General features: G+C 33.9%; 1 protein-coding gene and 1 non-coding gene across 5 annotated transcripts; both read left to right on the top strand.

The window, feature by feature from the left end:
• The first annotated feature begins 5,562 nt into the window (after nucleotides 1-5,562).
• Nucleotides 5,563-5,669, top strand: LOC136207596 (small nucleolar RNA R71). The gene has a single exon (XR_010676729.1). It is a non-coding gene; the product is annotated as a small nucleolar RNA R71 (small nucleolar RNA).
• A 10,036-nt stretch (nucleotides 5,670-15,705) lies between these two features.
• Nucleotides 15,706-22,765, top strand: LOC136205859 (serine/threonine-protein kinase Nek2). Of its 4 annotated transcripts, none has more exons than XM_065996689.1 (15): nucleotides 15,706-15,803; nucleotides 17,707-17,818; nucleotides 17,951-18,017; nucleotides 18,386-18,451; nucleotides 18,809-18,855; nucleotides 18,972-19,017; nucleotides 19,127-19,207; nucleotides 19,304-19,346; nucleotides 19,430-19,479; nucleotides 19,559-19,640; nucleotides 19,748-19,797; nucleotides 20,788-20,861; nucleotides 20,983-21,034; nucleotides 21,339-21,764; nucleotides 21,885-22,765. In XM_065996689.1, exons 2-15 carry the CDS (start codon nucleotides 17,733-17,735, stop codon nucleotides 22,524-22,526), a joined length of 1,812 nt encoding a protein of 603 aa, XP_065852761.1. In that variant the 5' UTR covers nucleotides 15,706-15,803; nucleotides 17,707-17,732; the 3' UTR covers nucleotides 22,527-22,765. The 4 variants fall into 4 exon arrangements, with proteins under 4 accessions (XP_065852761.1, XP_065852759.1, XP_065852762.1 ...); XM_065996687.1 differs by lacking the exon at nucleotides 15,706-15,803 and adding an exon at nucleotides 16,357-16,649; XM_065996690.1 differs by lacking the exon at nucleotides 15,706-15,803 and adding an exon at nucleotides 17,027-17,133.
• The last annotated feature ends 236 nt before the right edge of the window (nucleotides 22,766-23,001 follow it).

Raw genomic sequence — 23,001 nt, 5'->3', positions numbered from 1 at the left:
CCTAATCGCTCCATGTAGCGACTCATATCATCTTTAATTCCCAACTAATCGTTAAGAAAGTCATCCATGTATAGCATTCCGACAAAGAATGTGTATCGGAGCCTCAAGAAGCGCCTTCGCTCTTCATGATTGAAGATAGGAAAGTGACATCCATAACGCTCTGATATATCAACACGTTTATTGCGTGAAGCAATAACTTTCTTAGATGAAGTGCTTGAGGAAGCCATGATGTTTGGAAAGAAAAAAAAGTTCTGAACTTAGTGTATGGATTTGTGAATGGTAAGAAAATCAGAGATAGTTCTGATAGAGATGAAAAGAAAGTGACAGAAAACTGAACCTCTAGAACCTATTTATAAAATCCTAGGATGAAAAGAGGTGTTATTTTGAGGTGAAAAGGCATGAAACAAACCTCTTAAAAATGAAAAAACTCAATTTTTCGTTTCTGAAGAGTTGCATCTGCTGGAAAAAGGGTTAATTTGGGCATAATTTTCCCGTGTCGCGACCGAGGATGCTGACCCGCGGTCGCGACACGCTGATTTCCCTGCGGAAATCAGTTGTCAAAACTCCAAATTTCTGATCCTCTACCGAGAATCCTCATCCTCGGTAAGTTCAGAAATTTTCCTTTCAATTTTTAATCAGAATTCTCAACTGAATTTTAAATTCTCTATAAGTTCAGAAATTTCTTACCTCCTTAAGAATTCTATATATGTGAATTCTCAACTGAGAATTTCAAATTCTCAACTGAGAATCACTGAATTTCTTCTAATTCTCATGAAATTCTAAAAAAATTAATTAAAATCATGACTCGAATATATTTTTCTATATCTGAAATTCTAATAAAATGATATAATCTAAAACAAAATAAATAAATAAATAAAAATAAAAATAAATAAAAACTAACTATTAGAAAAATAAAATGATTTATATGTCAGGAAATCTTGTTACGAAATTAGTTCCTATTTCGGAGATATTTTCGTAATAGATTTTACATCGATTACCATTAACTTTAAAACGATTGCCGTTAGTTTCCTCAAGTTCTAAAGAACCATAGTCGAATGTTTTGACGACTAAATATGGTCCGGTCCATCTGGACTTAAGTTTTCCTGGAAATATACGAAGCCGTGAATTAAATAACAGCACCTTATCTCCAACATTAAAGTGTTTGACTTTGATCTTGGCATCGTGCCATTTTTTCACTTTCTCTTTATAAATCCTTGCATTCTCATATGATAAATGACGTAACTCATCTAACTCATTCAAATTGAGCAAACGTTTCTTTCCTGCTTGTTGTAAATCAAAATTAAGTTTTCTAATAGCCCAATAGGCTTTATGTTCTAATTCAACTGGTAAATGACATGCTTTTCCATATACTAAACGATATGGAGTCATTCCTATTGGTGACTTAAATGCAGTACGGTATGCCCATAGCGCATTATTGAGTTTTTGTGACCAATCTTTTCTTGATGACGAAACAGTTTTCTCTAGAATCCATTTGAGTTCTCTATTTGAGATCTCCGCCTGACCATTTGACTGAGGATGGTATGGCGTTGACACGCGGTGGCGTACTCCATATTTTTTCATAAGCATATCAAAATTTCGATTTATGAAATGGGTACCGCCATCACTAACAACGTATCTAGGACAACCGAATCTACAAAATATATCGTCAAGAAAAGTAATAACTACTTTAGAATCATTCGTAGGGGTTGCAATTGCTTCAACCCACTTTGAAACATAATCAACGGCTACTAATATGTAAGTTTTACCATTGGAAGGCGGAAAAGGTCCCATGAAATCAATTCCCCACATGTCGAAGATTTCAACTTCCAACACGTTTGTGAGGGGCATCTCATCTTTCCTTCCTAAATTTTCCGTTCTTCGGCATTTATCACAACGAGTAATAAAGGAACCAACGTCCTTAAACATTGTAGGCCAAAAGAAACCACATTCTAATATTTTAGCTACCGTTTTATTAACTCCATTATGTCCTCCATACGAGCTGGAATGACATTCTGTTATTATAGATTCATATTCATTTTCTCCAATACATCTCCTAATTATCCCGTCACCACATGATTTGAATAGAAAGGGATCTTCCCAAAAATATTGTTTAATATCGAAGAAAAATTTCTTCCTCTGTTGGGGAGATAATCCTTCCGGAACGATATCGGTTGCAAGATAATTAGCAAAATCTGCATACCATGGTGACATGATACTTTCTACCTGATAGAGATGTTCATCGGGGAAATCATCTCGTATACCGACAGTTTCACCTATAGGACCATTTTCATCTTCTAGTCTCGATAGATGATCGGCGACAAGGTTTTCTACCCCCTTTTTTGTCTTTAATTTCTATATCAAATTCTTGTAACAACAAAACCCATCTAATCAGACGCGGTTTTGCATCTTTCTTAGCAAACAGATAACGTAAAGCTGCGTGATCTGTATAAATAATAACTTTAGATCCTAACAAGTATGACCTAAACTTATCACATGCAAATACTACGGCTAACATCTCTTTTTCTGTTGTTGTATAATTTAATTGTGCACCGGACAATTATGACTTGCATAATAAATAACATGTAATTTTTTATCCTTTCTTTGACCTAAAACACATCCTACTGCTAGGTCACTTGCATCACACATGATTTCAAAAGGCAAATCCCAATCGGGTTTAGCAATTATGGGTGCACTGACTAAGGCTGTTTTCAATGTTTTAAAAGCTTTAATACAATCTTCATTAAAGTCGAAGGTTGAATCCTTCATAAGTAAATTAGTAAGTGGTTTGGAAATCACAGAAAAGTTTTTTATAAATCTTCTGTAAAAACCTACATGTCCTAGAAAAGATCTTACTCCCTTGACAGTTGTTGGTGGGGGTAATTTTTCTATTACTGAAGTCTTTGCTCTATCCACTTCTAATCCTTTTTCAGATATTTTATGACCTAAAACAATTCCTTCGTCGACCATGAAATGACATTTTTCCCAATTTAATACCAAATTCGTTTCTTCGCATCTAGAAAGAACTCTATCTAAGTTTTTTAAACATGCATCAAAAGAATCTCCATAAACTGAAAAATCATCCATAAATACTTCCATGATATCTTCGATGAAATCATTAAAAATTGCAGTCATGCAACGTTGAAAAGTTGCTGGTGCATTACATAAACCAAAAGGCATTCTTCTATATGCAAATGTTCCATAAGGACATGTGAAGGTTGTTTAATCTTGGTCATCCGGGTAAATATATATTTGAAAGAATCCGGAATAACCATCAAGAAAACAATAAAATGCATGATCGGCTATCCTTTCGATCATTTGATCGATGAAAGGTAAAGGAAAATGATCTTTCCTAGTTGCCTTATTTAGGTTCCTATAATCTATACAAACCCTCCAACTGGTGGTGGTTCGCGTAGGTATTAATTCACCTTCATCATTCCTTACTACAGTTATACCTCCCTTTTTGGGTACACAATGGATTGCACTAACCCATTCACTATCCGAAATAGGATAAATGATTCCATTGTCTAAAAGTTTAGTAATCTCATTTTTGACTACTTCTTTCATGTTCGGATTTAAATGTCTTTGTCTATCCGCTTTAGGTGGCTTATCTTCTTCTAAGTGAATCCTATGCATTACAATACTAGGATTAATTCCTTTTAAATCTGAAATCTGCCATCCCATACTTCCTATTCTATTTCTAACAACTTCTTTCAATTTTTCTTCTTGATTTTCTGTTAATTTGTTAGAGATGATTATAGGTAGAGTGTCACTTCCGCTTAGGAAAGTGTATCTCAGATGGTTTGGTAGTTCTTTAAGTTCTAATTTAAGTGGAACTATTACTGAAGGCGGAACTGGTCCATCTTCTCGAATCAAAGGCTCTGGGTCCTTATCTTCTAATTCTTCGCCCATTATAGGTTCTATTATTTCTTCTCTTTGAACAATGTCATTAACAATTCTTCAATTAAATCAAGCTTCATACAAGCGAAATCCTCCATAGGATATTTCATCGCTTGATTCATATCGAACTCGATCTTATCGTCACCTATTCGTAAAACTACTTTTCCTTCCGACACATCAACTAGAGCACGTCCCGTGTTCATGAATGGTCTACCAAAGATTAGCGGACAATTAGCATCATAAGCAAAATCTAAGATAACAAAATCAGTAGGAAAAATAAATTTGTCAACTTTTACCAAAATGTCTTCAATTATACCATATGGTCTTTTAGTGGATTGATCCGCTAATTGCAAAACCATATTGGTACGCTTGATGTCTTCTTCTAATCCTAATTTCTCAAAAATAGACAATGGCATCAAGTTTATACTAGCTCCTAAATCGCAAAGACAACTTGGGAATTCCATATTTCCCAAAGTACACGGAATGGTAAAGCATCCGAGATCTTTGAGTTTAGTAGGTAATTTGCTTGATACTATCGAACTACATTCTTCAGAAAGTGAAATGGATGAAATTCCTTCCCAACTAATCTTTTTTGAAATTAAATCTTTCAAGAATTTTCCATAATTAGGAATTTACGTAATTGCATCCATGAATGTTAAATTTATATGCAAATTTTTAAGTTTGTCTAAAAATGATAAAAGTTGTTTATCATGGTCCTTATTTCGGACCCTGTATGGAAAAGGTGGCTTTGGTACAAAAGGTTTTGGATTAGAGTCAATTGGTGTATCTTTTTGTTTTAACGTATCTTCTTTGGGTTTTGGTAAATCATTTCCAGGTAAAGTTGAATTTCCGGGCATTTCCGGACCTAAGAAGTTTTTCCCCGAACGAAGAGTGATAGCCTTAACATGCTCTTTCAGATTTTCTTTCGTTTGGCTGGGAAGACTTCCCTCTTTGCGGGATGGAATTGATTTAGCAAGTTGTCCAATTTGAACCTCCAAATTATGGATGCTAGATGATTGGTTTTTGATAAGCTGATCGAATTTATTTTCGATCCGTTTAAAACCATCGTCTTGATTACTTACCTTTCCATTCATAGCATCTATAAATTTGTCGATTTTTGAAGATAAAGTGCTAATCGTATCTCTTGTTTGATTTTGATAATTATTTATACGATATTGATTAGCATTTGCATTATTATTATTACCATCTTTCCAGTTAAAGTTAGGATGATTTCTCCATCCAGGATTATAAGTATTAGAATAAGGATTAGTAGTTTGGTTTTGTCCTTGGACAAAATTTACCTGTTCTATCTCATTCATACCTTCGTAGTCAATGTCTCTATGGATCGGATCATTAGGATCGCATGGTGCCATAAATTTATCAATTTTGTGCGATAAGGCAGAAAATTGGGCTTGTAACATTGCTACAGGATCAAGATTCATTATACCTTTAACCGATGATGTACATGAGGATGATGGTTTCGCCGTTGGTATATGTCCACGCTCTGCGGGCCACATACTGCTGTTGATTGCCATTTCCTCCAAAAGTTCTCTTGCTTGGGCGGACGTCTTCTTCATAAATAACCCTCCAGACATAGCATCTAATGAACCTCTAGTCGTAGGATTTAATCCATTATAGAATGTCTGCATTAAAAGTGCATCTGGCAATTGGTGGTGTGGGCATAAACGTTGAAGTTCTTTAAAACGTTCCCAAGCTTCATAAAGAGTTTCATTATCATTTTGTGTAAAAGATGTCAACTCTTTGATGACTCTTGCGGTTTTTGCTAAGGGAAAATATTTTTGTAAAAATGCTTGGGCTAATTGGTCCCAAGTTTCAAATGTTGCAGCAGGCATAGAAGTTAACCAAATTTTTGCCTTATCCTTCAAAGTGAAAGGAAAGAGGCGAAGTTTGATTGCTTCGGCTGTTACATCAGTAATTTTAAAAGTGTCACAAATTTCTAAGAAATTTGTCAAATGTGCATTAGGGTTTTCGTTAGGTAGTCCATAAAACGTTACGTTGTTTTGCAACATATTAAGCAAAGCAGGCTTAATTTCAAATTGATTTGCGTTTATACGGGGTCTAACTACACTATTAGTTACACCGACCATTCCTGGCCTAGCATAATCCATAAGTGTCGGTGGATCGGCCATGATTTCTGGCTGGACTACTTTGGTTTTTAAGGGTGTTTTGTCTTTGTTTTTGTTGTTTTTCTTGTTTTTCTTAAGTGTTCTTTCAATTTCTGGATCAAAAGGATCTGGTGGCGTGCCCGAATTTCGCGAACTGCGCATGAACTTGAAATTGTTACACGAGCCAAACTACCTTCAAAACAAAATTGAAAACAAATATGTTATATAACTGAAAATAAATAAAATATAAAAATAATGTGTAAACCTAGATTCGAAAATAAAATACGAAAAATAAAAATTTTGTCAAAAATTTTGGCGTATCCCCGGCAACGGCGCCAAAAACTTGTTGAGCGATTTCCGCAAGTGCACAGTTTCGCTTGTAGTAATAAAAATATCGATCCCACAGAGATACGTTTTTTAACGAAAAACTTATTTTTGAATTATTAATTTCGAACTAGTTGGATTTATTATTAAATGTAAATGAAAAGTGAAAATTGGTTTAATTGAATTTAGGAAATTTGTTTAATTGAATTTGTGAACTTTGAGTATTTGAAAATGCTGGAATAAGATTTTATATTTAGAATAAATCGATTGTTAGAAAGGTCATCTGATTTTAAGGATGAATTTTACAAAACAGGAACATTTAGAACTTATTAGAAAAACGAATGAATTTATTCATTTGCATTAAGCAAAGAAAACAACTTAAACTTTGTATCGATTATGATGATGAAATAAATGACGGAACCTCTAATTAATTGGCTTTGAACGCGACAAAACCCTTTCGGGATAGTTGCCCTTACTCAAATTGAAACTCTTTCGAGATGATAATTTGCCTAAGTGTTCAACAAAGTTTCCTTATAATGATTTTGAATTCAAGTGCATATTAATGAAAACACCAGCCTCACTTATATTGGATTGGTTACCATAAGTGCTGCATAACGATTTGTCGAATAGAACGGACTTTATTAGATGAAATATAAATTGATACAAGTTTACAGAGAATAAGGAGCATCGAATTCTTCGAGGGCGTGCAAGTGAAGGGCTTGATCGGTTCCGCTTCCTTGGGTTTCCTAGGAGGTTGTCAGGCTCGGGGGCGAACACTTTACTCAATCTTCTCGCTGTAACTTCGTAATAGGGATTCGGTCGGCCACTACCATGATGCAAACTAAAACTGGAATAATGTCTAAACGCTACTGAGTTGTAATTAAACTATAAACAATATGTGTACCTCATCTTGTTTTGTACAGAATCTAATTTCTAACTCTCGAATTGTTTTTACTTAGAACTTAGACATTAGTTCTACGCTCTGATTTCTATATCTATATTATAGCATTTCATTACACTTTTTCTCCACATCAACTCTTTATTTATAGATGTTGAAGGGTTGTGTTTGAAGTGATGTATCCGTTGGTTAAGAGTCGTGTCCGTTGTGAAAGGACGTCTTTATCCACTTGAACGAACGCGTTTCTTGGATTTTCAGCATGTGTTAAATGCTCTTGGTGAATTTTCTGCACTTACCGAGGATAGTAATCCGCGGCCGTGAATGACGTAGCACTGAGCTGAGCGATGGACGAAGGGGAGAAAAGGTTATACCACGCGTGTCGCGGCCGCGGGCCTGGGATCCACTGTCGCAGCCCGGCAGGTTTCTTGGAAAGATGACAAGGGAAAGATGACAGTAAGAAAATAGGCTAATGTCATGTGTGATGACGAAACATGACAGAACCTGACCGTCGTCTGAAGGTGCAATAGACGGCAGCGAGCCCCGTGACAGATTTATATCTCGCGGGACGACGGTTTTTAACCGTCGTCTGAAGAGGGTTTTGGCGTAGTGTACATTCATACAGTTATATGCAACAAACAATATATAATTTATTTAAAAATAATCTTTGGTTATCTATCATGAATTAATAACAATTAATTAGAAAAAAAATTCTAATAATTTTTTTTAATCGCACGTACATTCAAAATATTAGAAATACATTTTGAATATCTAAAAGTTAAAAAGTATAATCAATCTTTATTAATTTTACCTCTAATCAGAAACGTGTCTCTAAAAAAAATAAATTTTTAGAATCTGAAAAACGTTTTACTTTTCTATAATTTAATTTTAATTTATATAAATTTATGGGCATTTAAAATTATTTTTACACATTAAAAATAATTAGAGAATACTAATTAAAGCAATATTAATTATTCCATACATCCAAAAATAAATTTAAAATTACAGAAAAATCACAAATAGTCAAACAAGCATACTAGAAAAAATTAATGTCGAACAAGGGACGTCGCACGCACCACACGCTAGAGACGCATGTGGGTGTTGGCTTGTTGACGCGTGCATGCCATGCGCCACCTTCCTAGCGGCCGGCGGTTCCAAAGTTTTAGTCGGTGGGGGTTTTGGTTTGGTAGTTTGATGATGTGGTCAGTTTTGAATTTTGACGACTGAAAATTAGTGAAACATCACAAACAAACCCTAAATCACTCACATTAAACCGCTAAAACGCGTTAGAAATTTCCAGCAACCACGGGGCAATTTTCCCCAAACTAAAATCATCCCAAGACACACAAAATATGTAGATCTGAGACACGAATCGACCAAGCATGCATTTATTCAATCAAACCAATCAAAAGAATCATACATGCAAAAAATGTTCCTAATAGATGGAACACAAAACTAACGGGCTTTGATACCAATGAAGACTTTTAACTGCCAATGCATATTATCTCTAACCTCAAAGGGACGGGTAATGGACTCGGATCTATCAATAAACAAACAACAGATTTATGGTTACCTCTTGTAGCGTAGATGTGTTGAACAGCAACGGAAGAAATTGACCATGACTCTGTATCACCGATCTAGGAAAATGCTACACTAGAGGAGCAATCACCGTTGTTCCACGAACTAAGAACGCATACCTAGAATAGGGAAGAGGGCGGCTAGAGTGTGTAGGGAAAGAGGAATTGCCTTTTGCAGTCTCTGATCACTGTGTATTATGAATTAGGGTAAATTCTTGTTCAAAACTATCTATTTATAGCTGGACTAAACCTAAAGTCTAACCATAACTCTAACTGACTAGGTTACGAATGGGTCATAAATAGATCGGTAAATGGATCAAGCCCGTTTACTCCCTTCAATCCTACCATCATGATCAATTACATATATTCTTTAATTTCATATATCTATTTTTTTTTCTTTTTTTTTCAAAATTTTGTAAGTATTATTATTGTGATATATTTATAATTAATTATATAGCTAAAAGTTAAGTTTCTTTTCTTTTTATGTTTTCGGACTTATCCTGTGCTTCACTATTCTACCCTTGCATGTGTGAGAGGCTAGCTAGCTGGACCATGTAAAAATAAGTTTGATATATTATATATGACGATGGATTTTTTTTTTTTTGTTTTCAATATTAGTATACCTTAAAAAAAAAAGTATATACTTTCAATTAATCAGTATGTTTTACAATATCATCAAACATTTTTTTGTCATTTTCAAATTTGTGCAAAATAAAACTACGGGCTCGTTTGGTTATCTTGTTCTTGTCTGTTGTTTATCGGTTGTTGTTGCTGAAAGATAGTAGATGTTATTAATATTTCTGTTAAAAGTATTTGTTTCGAAATTTTATCAAACGTTTTTATATCTCATGTTTAGAATTAAAAAGTAAAAATAGTTCAAGAAATAGAAATAAACGGACACTACATTATATAATGTAGATGATATTTATTTTAGTAAAATTGAAAATAGTTTTTCTTGTCAAATTAAATGAATAGTTCATTTAATTTATTTTTAAGTAGTATTAGATTAATAAATAGTTACCTTTGTAAACAGATAATCATAATATATTATTTAACAATAATAATAATGCTTATTTTATTTATGATTTGTTTGGCTTTAAGAGTGGATAAGTCTATCCTTAATTTCAAAAAGAAAAAGGTCTATCCTTAATTAAAAAATAATAATAATTCTTACTAAATAAATAATAAAATTATACTTATATTTAACATTAATTTATAGCAAAGTTCACTTAAAGGCGTGTTAGATTATTTGTTGGATTAAATGGAGTAAATGACCGGGAATAATCAATATATGTAGTAAATTAAAGTTAGATGTTTTGGTACATCAGAATTTATGCTTCTGTATGGTGTTAAGATGAGAGACATGTTCCTCTTTCCAATAAAGAACTGAATACCATAACACATGTTTCATACCATGTGTGCTTTAGCGATCGCAAGATGGAAATGTGACGGTCTCGCATTTTTCCTAGTGTGAGACTTACATCGTGAAATCATGATTTTTTGACAATCCTTATCCTTAAAGACCCTTAACTTATTTTAAAAGTATAGTTTGATGTAGCTACCTTGGAAGGGTTATCTTTAGGTTGATGTGAACCAAAAAGAACCCGACTGGATAGGCGAGTAGGACTATGATGGAAGGAATAAAGTAGGAGAGAAGGATATTCATTAAGTTCACATTTTAAGAGTTTATGTATTTCATTGTGACACTTAAACAAATGTGCATATTTGTGGAAAACAGAAGAACTGTAGAGATCAATATTGTTACAATGGATGTGATGTGGTATCTAGGATAAAGAATACACTAGTGACGATCCATGTTCAAATATAAAGATTATATATCTCCAACGAATATATAGTACCAAGTTTGATACATACACATCAAGCGTCTATATGTTCTAATGAGTAAATAACATTATAACTCTCGATAGTATCCCACAAACTATTTATTATAGTATGGATGCGATTGAGACGAGATTTAAAATATGGTCCATTACGTGTGAGTAGGAGATGTTGGAATTATTCGATAAATGGACCGAATAATTACTCCGTCCGAAATGGAATCGGGCTAAGTCCATCTAAAAGATGAAGGATTAGTGTGAGTAGTTTATAGCCTAAAATAGAAATCCATCTAACTTTAATCATACAAGAATTAAGATTTTCTTATGTGTCTCTTCCCTCTCTTGCGCCACCCTCTCTCTGTCTCAAATGTCAGCTTTAGTTCGTAGATTCATCTTTTTCATCTCGTGCATGATATCTACACATGTGATTCATGATCCGTAATATGAGATCGTGGTTGATCAAATTCTTTACCTTTCCAACGGATTTTGCTCTATAAAAGATCATTCTTAAATCTGTATTTGTGTTAAAATTATTTGTTCGGATAATCTCTTCAAGCTTCTACTAATTGAAAGTAATGTCAATAAAAATAGGTGAAAAAATGAAATTCATTTATTAATATTGTGTTGATGTGTGAGCAAGGATCATATCCTACAATTACAAAGGATTAAGATATTTTTATAATGTACCCTCACTTCTTTATTTCTAAAAAAACAAGCAACAATAAATAAGTTATTTATTTTCAATTATTGAAATAACATCATATGGATCTTTATGCTTTATTGTAATAATTTAAAATTATTTCTTAAAAATAAGGGTTAAGGTGCAAAAATACCCCTAACGTTTTAGGTTAGGAGCAATTTTACCCCTAACGTCTAAAATGGTGTAATTTTACCCCTAACGTTTGTAGCCAAGAGCAATTTTACCCCTAACGTTGATAAATTGGGTCAATTTCAGAAATAATTCATCAAACTGTCTTTTCGGTCATGAATATTATCATCTACACTTCACATGTGCGTCATTTTATCGATAACAAATCATAAACATATGTTGGGATGTGAAAAAAATAAAAAAATAAAAAAAAAATATACTGTCTTTTGTACGAATTAAACAAAAAAATTCACCGAATTTATAAATATTAATCTCAAATTCTATTATTAAATTGCAAAAGACATGAAATCCTTTTTTAGAATGAATTGATATGCAATTGGTGCAAAATAGTGAACAAAAATATCTGTGTTTTATAATAGTGTCTGAAATTGACCCAAATTACCAACGTTAAGGGTAAAATTGCTCTTGGCTACAAACGTTAGGGGCGAAATTATACCATTTTAGACGTTAGGGGTAAAATTGCTCCTGACCCAAAACGTTAGGGGTATTTTTACACCTTAACCCTAAAAATAAAATTTAAAATTATTGAAATAACCGCATTTGGATGTTTGCCGCCACCCCTCCCCTTCAGCCCACCCTGCAAAAAAAAACAGCATTTGGATCTTTATGAAATTTGGTTTTTTCAGCATTATTTTTTTCTAATATTGAACAAATAAAAATTTAATTGAAGGAAAGTAAGGAGGGTAGTATAGGGAAAAAGAGAAAATAGAAGAAAGGATAGAGGGTATAGAAGTAAAAGGAAGTGAATAAAAACCGCCGGGTTATTAGCCTCGTGATTGTAGATCCAGAGAAGGAAGTAAAAGGGTCCCACTTTGTTTGGTTTGGTCGGTCTTCTTCCATTTGTATTTTACCATTTCAAATGAAAGCTGAAATTTTCACAGCAGAATGTAGTATTTGTTTTGTAGATTCACCTTTTTACTGTTTATTTTTTACTAAAGCAACATCCTTTATAAACTTCAAATTGCTTAATGGAGCATTCCCCTTTTCACCCTTTTCTATCATTTCTTCTCCATAGGCCCTGTTTGGTAAGGAGCGTTTTGGGATAAAAAGAGCGGTTTTGACCAACTTTAGAGATTTGAACACTGAAACCGCTAATTAGAGTGTTTGGTGAAGAGAGGTTTGAGAGAGAGTTTTGGAGTGAAAACGCTAATTTAGAAAAAGCTCTTAAAAGGAGCTTTTTCAATTAGCATTTTGCAATATTAAAATTAATGGACTTCTTTAACCCTACTACATAGACTCCCTCTTCTCCTGCGTCAAAATTAATGCCCTTATTCGTCTTTTTGCACAAACCGCTATTATCAATCAGCTAATTTTTACCAAACAGGTCTACACAAACAACTAATCAAATCAGCTAATGTAATCAGCTAACAGCTAATGTAATCAGCTAACAGCTAACAGCTAATTCCCAAACAGGGCCATAATGGACTAGTATGGTAGAGAGTTTTGTGGGATAAAATTAAAGTTACAAGCGACTTTATACTTTAAAGGTTTTGACTAGTCAAAACATTTAATATTGAATTTTGGTAAAGAGAAGTTTAAAAGAGTTTATTCGGTTCAAAGAAAATAATTTTGAAAAAACTAGTTTTACGAGCTTTTCAATTAGTTTATTGCTTCATCTCGTTTGAATAATATTTTTACCCCTAATTACTGCTCTTTAACCCCCAAATAAAAGTTTTACTATGTCATTGTTTGTTATTTTACACAAACAACTATTAACAATCAGCTAAATTTTACTAAACAAGTTTACATAATCAGCTAGTCAAATCAACTAACCAAAAAGGTAATAAGCTAATAGCTACAACTATAAACAAAAAATTCTAGGTCGGTTAATATAAATTTTTTGAAACTCTATTTCATTCCTTTTTACCCGTTTGAAAATAATAGTCACCTATACATTCTTTATGTTTTCCGATATTGTAACTAACCACCGAAAACTATTTTATTTTACAACATAAAATTTTTCTTTATTCGTATATTTTGCAAAATACAATATTTTCTTACAAACAAATACTATAAATTCACTTTCTAGAATTTAACATGTATTCAAAATTCCATCAATATTAATTACAATAGTTAATAAATTTCTAATATTTTCTAAATTGTTTTTTTACAAGCTTTCAAAATGAGAATTTTTACTCATTTCACCTATATGCAATTTTTAATAGGATTAAAATCCACGTGGTTACATTGATTTACAGATGACGAGTTGTGTTTTTTTATCAAAACAAGAACGGTTCTTTTGGTCATTTGCAAAATCAATGACTTTTGGTTGACACTACGTAACCTCAAAATAGTAAATTCTAAGAATTTGATGATATTCTAAGCACCTTTAATTCTTTAATTTTTTTAGTTTTGAGTAGAGTTGTAAATGAGTCGAGCCACTGGTAGTCTACTCGATAAAAGCTCGGCTCGATTCAGCCCGATTTGTAAACGAGCCGCTCACGAATACGATTTCGAAGCCCGATTCATAAACGAGTCGAGCTTGAGCACGACAAAGCTTTCGAGCAAGTTCGGTTATACACTCGTGAACAAGTTCATGAACAAGTTCGTGAACAAGCTCGATTATAATATTCACGAACAGTTTCTATAGAGGTTCGTGAACGAACTCGATAGAAGCTCGTGAATAAGTTCATGAATAATATCGAATATCATTTATATTTAATAATTATAATTTGATATATGAGTCATTCCAAAATTCTTTTATTTGATATTATAGTAAAATATAAATTAGATTAGGAGGATATGGAAGAGATTTATGATTCACTTATCCTCGTCCAATTCCTCTTATCATTTCCGTCTCCCTCTCCTCATACTATTTTTTTTTATTTAATTAACAAAAAGAGTTTTTTAATGTTTATGCATGTAAAATTGTATTATACTATTATTTCATTTGCTAAACATGCTATTATTTTATTTGATGCTATTCATTTGTGAATACAATAAACGAGTTTGTTCATGAACATGGTTAACGAGATGCTCGCGAGCAAAGCTTGTGGAAAAAAAATGAGCAGCTCGTGAGCCAAGCTTGTGAACAACATAAACAAGCTGTCTTGTGAGTAGCTCGTGAACAAACGAGCTTCTAAACGAGCCGAGCTCAAACACAAATTTGAGCTTGGACCGAGCTCGAAGCTCGGCTCAATTACAGCCCTAGTTTTGAAGTTATTTAGGTGTTATTTGGTGATGAGAGAGAACGTTAATGTTTAGAGAAAAATAGCTCAAATGTTGATTTTGAAAAATAAAAAATTTAGTTTCATGGTAAATATAATAGTAAACAAATTTAATTTTTAGAATTTTATATTTTGAGATGATTAACTGTCAAATTGGTAATATCAACTCAAAATAAATGTAACCACGTAGTTTTTTAATTAGTTTATATATATATATATAATTTCAAAAAAATTATAAACATGCTCTTATAACACCATTATAGCTTTAACATTTGTTTTTTTGGGTAGGGAATAGCTTTAACGTTTGTTAAATGATACCAATTTATTTAGCTCTAAATAATGAAATTTGACGCTTTAATATTTGTGAAATGTACAAACTTAGCTTCAAATTCTGTTATCTAGAACTAAATTGCTGCCGTTCGAGAGAAATTAAGACTAAAATAATGTTATTTTATATGCGGAAGTGAAATTTGTATTATTTTTTTTAAAAAAATACTTTGATATCTTCTCCTTTATAACATAAATTCATCTTTATTTTATCATTAAATATAATGTAATATTCCCTACCCATATAAATTTTATCTAATTTTTTTTAGTAATTATATAAAATACTAGACATTGTTAATTAATTTCGCGGATCAAATATAACCAACCCGTAACTTAAATGGATCAATATATAAAATAGTAGATATTGTTAATTAATGTTACGGATCAAATATAACTCGTCCGTAATTTAAATGGATCGGATCAAGAATATAGAATTAATTACGGTTACCTAATTATAAGCTATAAATAAATACCTATACCATCAAATCACCACTCCACGTAAGAATTGAGATGCTTAACACGTGCAAGCAAATGGACCGTGTTAGAAAGAATTGGGTGCGAATCCCATAACCTTAATGCGGCAAAAAAGTAGATTCAACGAAATGTTCATTACCATCGTTAAGATTTAAAACCTTGTCGTTTACTTTCAGAAAATGTTCAGAAGAGAAAACTTACAATAATATAGCGGCGCACTCTCCGAAGACCGAGGAAGAAGAAGAAAGGTATTACCATAAAGATTTTTCCGAGAGAAAAATCGTAACAGGTATATCCAATCAACAGTTGCTTTCTCACTCTCGATCCATTCCTCATCTACACCACTCTCTTTCCGGTTACACTTAATTCGTAAAACCACCACTCTCGATCTATTTCTCATCTGCACCGCCTTCTTTCTCGGTGATTACATTTAATTCGTAAAATCATCACTCTCACTCTCGATCTATTCCTTATATGTGTCACCGTCTTTCTCAACGATTGCACTTAATTCGTAATATCACCACTCTCGATCTATTCCTCATCTGCACCGCCTTCTTTCTCGGTGATTGCATTTAATTCGTAAAATCATCACTCTCGATCTATTCCTTCTCAACAATTGTACTTAATTCGTAATATCATCACTCCCGATCTATTCCTCGTCTCCGCCGCACTCTCTCTCCACTATTGCACTTAATTCTTAAAATCATCACTTAATTAGTAGAATTAAGACACTAACCAAGCTTTCGGACGGGTTTTTTTTTAGTTGTCTAAATAAATAAATAAAAAGTAATATATAGTAGTCTATGAATCTATAAATTGGGGGTCCAATTATTAATTTGCTATCTTTCTCTTTCTCTTTCTGTTTCTGTTTCTCTTTCCTTTCTTACTGAAATTTGTCATTTTCTTTACTCTCTCTCTCTAGAGCTCAAGCTCAGAATAAGCATGTCACAAGAGCTACTGCTGCTCTCTCTGCAACTTGCTCCTAAGTTCCTTTTTCTTCTTCTCAAACGTTGTCGTTTCTTCGTCTCCTTGCAGATGTTCAATTCCGCTTTCTTGTTCCTCTCTTTTCCACCTACATTGTGATCTCCCTTTCTCTCTTTGATCTCTTTTCTCTGTAAACCTCATCCTCTTTCAGGTATTTCTTCTACAGTTTTTTATTTGATTCGTTTTTTTTTTCTCTTTTCTAATTGTTTATGCTGCATTTCGAACTTCTGTTTAATTTTCAGAGATTTGTTTGATTTATTTTCGATGTGTGTTTGGTCAATTGCTGTTTTTGGAAATTTTCTGACTAAGGAGTTCAGATGGTAAGACTCGTGGTCTTCGAGTGCTTCTTTTGATGGTTATTATTCTATCTTACTTTCCACACTCTATCCCCACTCCTCTTTTCTTTTCCTTGCTTTTTCTTCTTTTCGTTTAGATAGTGACAGCGTTTGGTTGCTGGGGAAATGTGGGGAAATGCAGGAGGCTAGGATTTTCAATCTCAATTTTTTTTCATTATCTGGTGTTTGGTGAGAAATTGATTGTTCTATGAAGTTCAGCTTTGATGATGTTGAGTGGTTTGATTGATGTTGTTAACGGAAGTATTTTGCTGTCTATGCACTCAAAAGAAAGAAAAGAGAGTATAGTCAGCATCTTTTTCCTGCTTCGTTACACAATCGACAACAATTCACGCTAGGATCAAGATATGCCTATAATTTTGAGGTTTTATTTTGTCATATGCAGCTCTGGCTGAATTTGGTGTTTCTAATGTCGGTCAGATCATATGTATCTCTGAGTGCTCACATGCACAGAATTAATGTCTTCTACCTAGTGGGTTTTCTTGATGATTGAATATATTTTTATTGTGGAGACTGCATATGTTTCCATGTAAAATGTTATAACAGGAGGTTGAATTTTGTACAGAAAAGGGTGCACAATGACACATAATCTTTTGGCATGGAAAAATATTGGATTTTATTTATTTGTTGCCTTTTAAGGGTTTCACACCTTAATCTTCTTTTGTTAATCATTCAGTTTATTTCCTTTTCTGTTAGCTTATTAGAGCTTGCATTTTATTGACTTCACGGATAGTGTAACTTTTCATTGTTACTTGATAAGGTACATTTTGATTGTTAGACAGCATGTCTCATATTCAGATATATGATTCTCATTTTCTTTAGTTGTATTAGTGATTTTTGTTTGCTTGTTTCCAGAAAATAAAGTCATTTGAATCTTTCTCATGGAGCAATATGAAGTACTGGAGCAAATAGGGAAGGGATCATTTGGTTCAGCTCTTCTCGTGAGGCACAAACATGAAAAAAAGAAGTGAGAATGAACCTAAACTGCTGTTTTCATGCTCAGTAGCTGTATAGAATTCATGTTACTAATTCTATCTAGTGCCAGATCCTTTTGGTGATGAGTTTTATTTCTTCATTCTGATTCTTTTGTTTTGTCAAGGTATGTGTTGAAAAAGATCCGGCTTGCCCGACAGACTGATAGGTCACGTAGATCTGCACATCAAGAGGTCAGTGCCTTGCGTACTGATCACAGAGCAACTTATCATCAGAACATTTTATTTGATCTCTATTTATAATATTTATTTTCTAGGTTATATATTCCATCCAGAGTCCTGCTAACCCTTGTTTGTGATTTAAGATAAGTTTATGTATTCTTATATGGAACAAAAATTACGAATATATATTGGCTTTGTTGTGTCTCAAAGATAGCTTTGATTGAACCATACTAATACCTATAAACAAGGTTATTTGGACCCTTGTATGATAAATGGTCAAAACCATTTTGTTGAACTTTCTGCTACTTGTGATATAGCTTGTGCCCTTTTCAAATGATAATAGATATACAAGCTTACATTTTATTTCCAAATTTAAACAGATGCAGCTCATTTCGAGGATAAGAAATCCCTTCATTGTGGAGTACAAGGACTCTTGGGTGGAGAAGGTACATTCTAAACTTAAGTACTTGTTAGTTATATTTAATTAATGACCGGATATTTGGTTAATTTTGGGTGTTCATAATGTTTTAATGACATTGGAAGGGTGTCCAAGTCCAAATCACCTTCCATGTTGATTCCAGTAGATTGTCCCTTTTAAAATTATATGCGCTATTAATGCACTATGGAAATGTTAACCTTAACGGGTTATTTCTTTTCCAAGATTGATTACTATTATTTTGGCTAAGATCCATAATTGGTTTTTCTTTATCTCTTGTCATTGTTGGCCCGGTTATTACATCTATTACAGATAAGGACTTTGAGTGGACGATCTAATGGTCTTTTCAATATATCTCTTTTTTCAGGGTTGCTATGTATGCATTATCATTGGTTATTGTGAAGGAGGAGACATGTAAGTGTTTCCTTCTTGATGGACGTGTAAATTCATAAATACAGTTCTCCAGAAATAGGAGCTATAGATTTAGGATAATAATGGTTACACATGCTATTTTTTTTTTCGTGTTACAGGGCAGAAGCTATAAAGAAAGCCAATGGAATGCTTTTTTCAGAAGAGGTTTGGCTTTCCCTCTTTCCATGAAGGGACCTCTAGTCTTTGGTCAATGCTGTATTCATTCAATCGTAAAGGTCCTTCGTAACTGTGTTTTGCTATTGATTTTTTTCAGAAGCTCTGTAGGTGGCTTGTTCAACTTTTAATGGCACTTGACTACTTGCATGTAAATCATATCCTTCATCGTGATGTTAAGGTAAGTAATATATTTTTCTACTTGGAATGGGCATTATATAGTTATCTAAAATATCAGAAGCTGCTATATACTGATAAAACCTCATGATTCTTTTAGTGTTCAAATATCTTTTTGACAAAAGAACAAGACATTCGTCTGGGTAAGTGATCTAATTTTTGTCTTCTAAACCTTGGTTTTGGAATTTTCATTTTGCTGAATATCTAATGCTCAGCATTGATGCAGGTGATTTTGGACTAGCGAAAATTTTGACGTCAGATGACCTTGCTTCCTCTGTTAGTATTTTGGTCCCTAGTCTGGGATATTTTTCCAGTTTAGCTTCTTTTGTCTTATACCTTTCTCTCCTGTTTTCAGGTTGTGGGGACTCCTAGCTATATGTGTCCTGAGCTTCTTGCCGATATACCTTATGGTTCAAAGTCGGATATATGGTCGTTGGGTAAGTTTTGTGAATATGTATATGCATAAGATACTTCATTTTTGTAATTTGGTTGATTCATTTAGCAGCATAGTTGTTTATATACTAATCCAGAGATTGTTTGCCAGGTTGTTGCATATATGAAATGACTGCACTTAGGCCTGCATTTAAAGCCTTTGTAAGTTTATGGAATCTGATCTGTACTTGTTGATCAAACATTCTTTCTTCTCTTTTTCATGCATGTTTAAATATTGAAGTAATTACAAGTAATAGCGCATCATTGCTATTTTGTCTAAGTGACAGTCATTGGCATGTTTCTATATGTGTACCCCTCAGAATCCAGGTTCTATGACCTCAAGTTTGCAAAGCATGTGCTTAAGTGGAGTTGAAATTTTGAGAATATCCGGAAAATACACAAACCCCCAAACCCTTTTTGACAAAGTTTATTTGTGCCTTCCTTCTTCTGCTTTTGTCATGCTTACTTTATAGACTTGAATTTGAATACAAAGTAGTTTAAATATTGGAGACTACAACTTTGTGATAACAATGTTTATCTTTCTTACTGATGTAGAACTTTATTTTAGTTTTTGAACTCAAAATTTTAGCTTGAATGAAAGCAAGTTCTTCAAATATAATGAGAGCTACTGGAGGGAAAGTTAATCGCCTAAGTTTTAGTTGTTTTAATTCGTCCATATCAGTGAAGGACGATGCAGCTTTATTCATTTGGCTAGAATGGAAATCTCCATTGTTTGTTTAGTGCTGCAAAATTGATTCCTTATTTTTTTTCTTGCTTTCTAATTGCTCAACTTAATCAAGTTTGTGAAAGGTTCATATAGTTAATTAATTTCATTATTGAATTACTCGTGTCTAGTCTGTTAAAACTAGGAGCGATGATTCAATTAACCATTAGATGGTTTGACCGTATTTCAAGCAGATTTTACATTGATTTACATAATGAATAGAAAATCCTGCCGGCTCATCTCGACTGTTAATTCCCTTGGAGCCTATAGAAGTTCTACTGCTCTATTTATCAGTTTGCTGAACATGATCAATGATAGGAGACTTCTCTCATTTCAAATCTCATCGTTTATGTATTCTATAGATGCTTGGCTATGAATTAGACTTTTCTTTATTGTGGTTAAACTTTTTCTTCCTATCTGTTGAGCAGGATATGCAAGCTCTGATCAACAAGATAAATAGATCAATAGTTGCTCCTCTTCCGACCAAATACTCTAGTGCCTTGTACGTTCTGTATCCTTTCACTATATAACTGATATGGCACTTCATTATCTTATGTGATGGAGGTTTAGCAGATGTTAGTCTAATCTTTTTTTTCTTTTCTTTTTCCTGTTTAATGTTCTAGCCGAAGTCTTGTCAAAAGCATGCTGCGAAAGAACCCAGAGCTCAGGCCAAATGTATGTATAATTTCTTCTGATATCTTCTTGCACGTATAAAAATTCGTTGGTACAAGAGCATCATACATCTCACTTTATCAATTCTCTGGCAAAAAATTACATTTCATTTGATTTGACAAATGTTTGCAGCTTTACTCTGCAGTAAAGTTTCAATTGCTATAAAAAATTTGGATTATGTATTGACATATTGTGCTTACTGATAAATTGCCTTGGAGTTCAGTGTATGTTCATATTTTTGCAAGCATGCCTGTATAAATTTATGATCTTGTGCTAATAATTAACGGATTTCATTCGACTGAGGTAGGCTGCAGAGCTGCTAAGGCTCCCACATCTGCAACCCTATGTCCTTAAGGTTCATCAGAAGGTCAATAGCCCCAGTCGTAACACATTCCCTTTCCAGTGGCCCGAATCGAATTACATGAAGAAAACACGATTTGCAGATCCAGCAGAACTTCCTCTCAGCTCTTACAGAGACAGACGGCATTCTTTCAGTACTGATAGGGCATTAAACCCAAATGTGTCTGCAACAGACCAAGAGTCCTTTTGTGATACCAAAGGAATGCATCGTAGGTTATCCGAATTGTCCGTTAGAAGTAGCAGTGAAGGAACAGTCATTTGCAAACCAATCACTTCAAAAACTCCACTTGTTGCCAAGAATTCAAAACTTGCTTCCAGAAAACCTTCTACAACTCCTAGGAAACAAACACAGCCTGTGAAGAAACGTCAAACGGTAACAAACTATTTACTCTCTTTTTCTCTCAAACACAAACATGCACTTTGTCTGGATTCATGCTTGCATTCTCACATTTTAAGTCAGGATCTCATGTCTTTATCTTCTCGACTTTTTCAGATTCCTGTGACCCGCAATCCAACAAAGAGTTCAGCCCCTACAGATCGTAGAGCATCTTTTCCTTTGTCTACAAGGACTATCCTTCATGATATAAAATCCCCAGATGTCTCTGTCAATGCTCCTCGATTCGACAGGATAGCTGAATTCCCATTAGCTTCTTATGAAGAAGCACTTTTTCCCATTCCGAACATTTCATCAAAGCCAGCAAAAGGATCACGTGGCTCTCCACATAACGGTGACCGTTCAATCACGAAGGATAAATGCACAATTCAGACTAGTGGCAGGACCTCCTCTGGCAAGCCCAAATTCAGTGATGCATGGCAAGGAATCGAACGTAGCATGTTCCAGTTAGACGAAGAAGCCGGAAGCAACTGTTCCAACCAAAATGCAACCAATGGGGCATCGAGCCGCACCTCATCAGAAACAAGGCAGCGTAGGTTTGACACATCCTCGTTCCAGCAGCGTGCCGAAGCTCTGGAAGGACTGCTTGAATTCAGTGCAAGATTACTGCAAGAAGCAAGGTACGACGAACTTGGTGTTCTACTAAAGCCATTCGGACCAGGCAAGGTTTCGCCAAGGGAGACAGCTATATGGTTAACGAAAAGCTTCAAGGAGAACACTCTGAAACCGGACGATATGTAGTTAGGAGTTCCCATCTGTACCATAGTAGTAACAGTGACAACTGTTAGAGCTTAGTGTCTCAGCATTTCATCAGTATTGAACTATGAAGAGGCAGTAAAATAATAGGCAGCAGATGTTTCTTTTTAGGTTGTAAATTTCAATGTCAATTTTCATGCTATCTTTTGAGATAGCTAATGTAGTAGTATTACCCGAACATGTAGATATTGTCCCTTTTGGTTTAAATTTTCATTTCTTGAGTCTCTCACAGGTTTAAAACACATCTATGTATGTCGGAAAAACGCCTTACTATATAGCTCGACTAGTTACTCTCTCTATTTCAGATGTGAGTTTTAGTTTATTCCTGCTCACATCGTCATCTTAAGCGTCCCTAGGCCTTTCATTTCGGTACCACTCGGACTTAATCCCAAGTACATAGAGATATTTTAATATAAATGTGAGTACAACATGATATATTGTTGTCTTGGATGTTTGGGAC

Source organism: Euphorbia lathyris, chromosome 9 (assembly GCF_963576675.1).
Source record: "Euphorbia lathyris chromosome 9, ddEupLath1.1, whole genome shotgun sequence".
Classification (NCBI taxonomy): Eukaryota; Viridiplantae; Streptophyta; class Magnoliopsida; order Malpighiales; family Euphorbiaceae; genus Euphorbia; species Euphorbia lathyris.
This window is presented reverse-complemented; position numbering and strand designations above follow the sequence as displayed.

Excerpts from the sequence above, each read along its gene's own strand:
- LOC136205859 (XM_065996689.1), top strand. The coding sequence starts at position 17,733 with ATGGAGCAATATGAAGTACTGGAGCAAATAGGGAAGGGATCATTTGGT. Across the intron at positions 19,480-19,558 it reads CAGATGACCTTGCTTCCTCT|GTTGTGGGGACTCCTAGCTA; the intron begins GTTAGTATTTTG and ends TCCTGTTTTCAG. Across the intron at positions 21,035-21,338 it reads ACCCAGAGCTCAGGCCAAAT|GCTGCAGAGCTGCTAAGGCT; the intron begins GTATGTATAATT and ends CGACTGAGGTAG.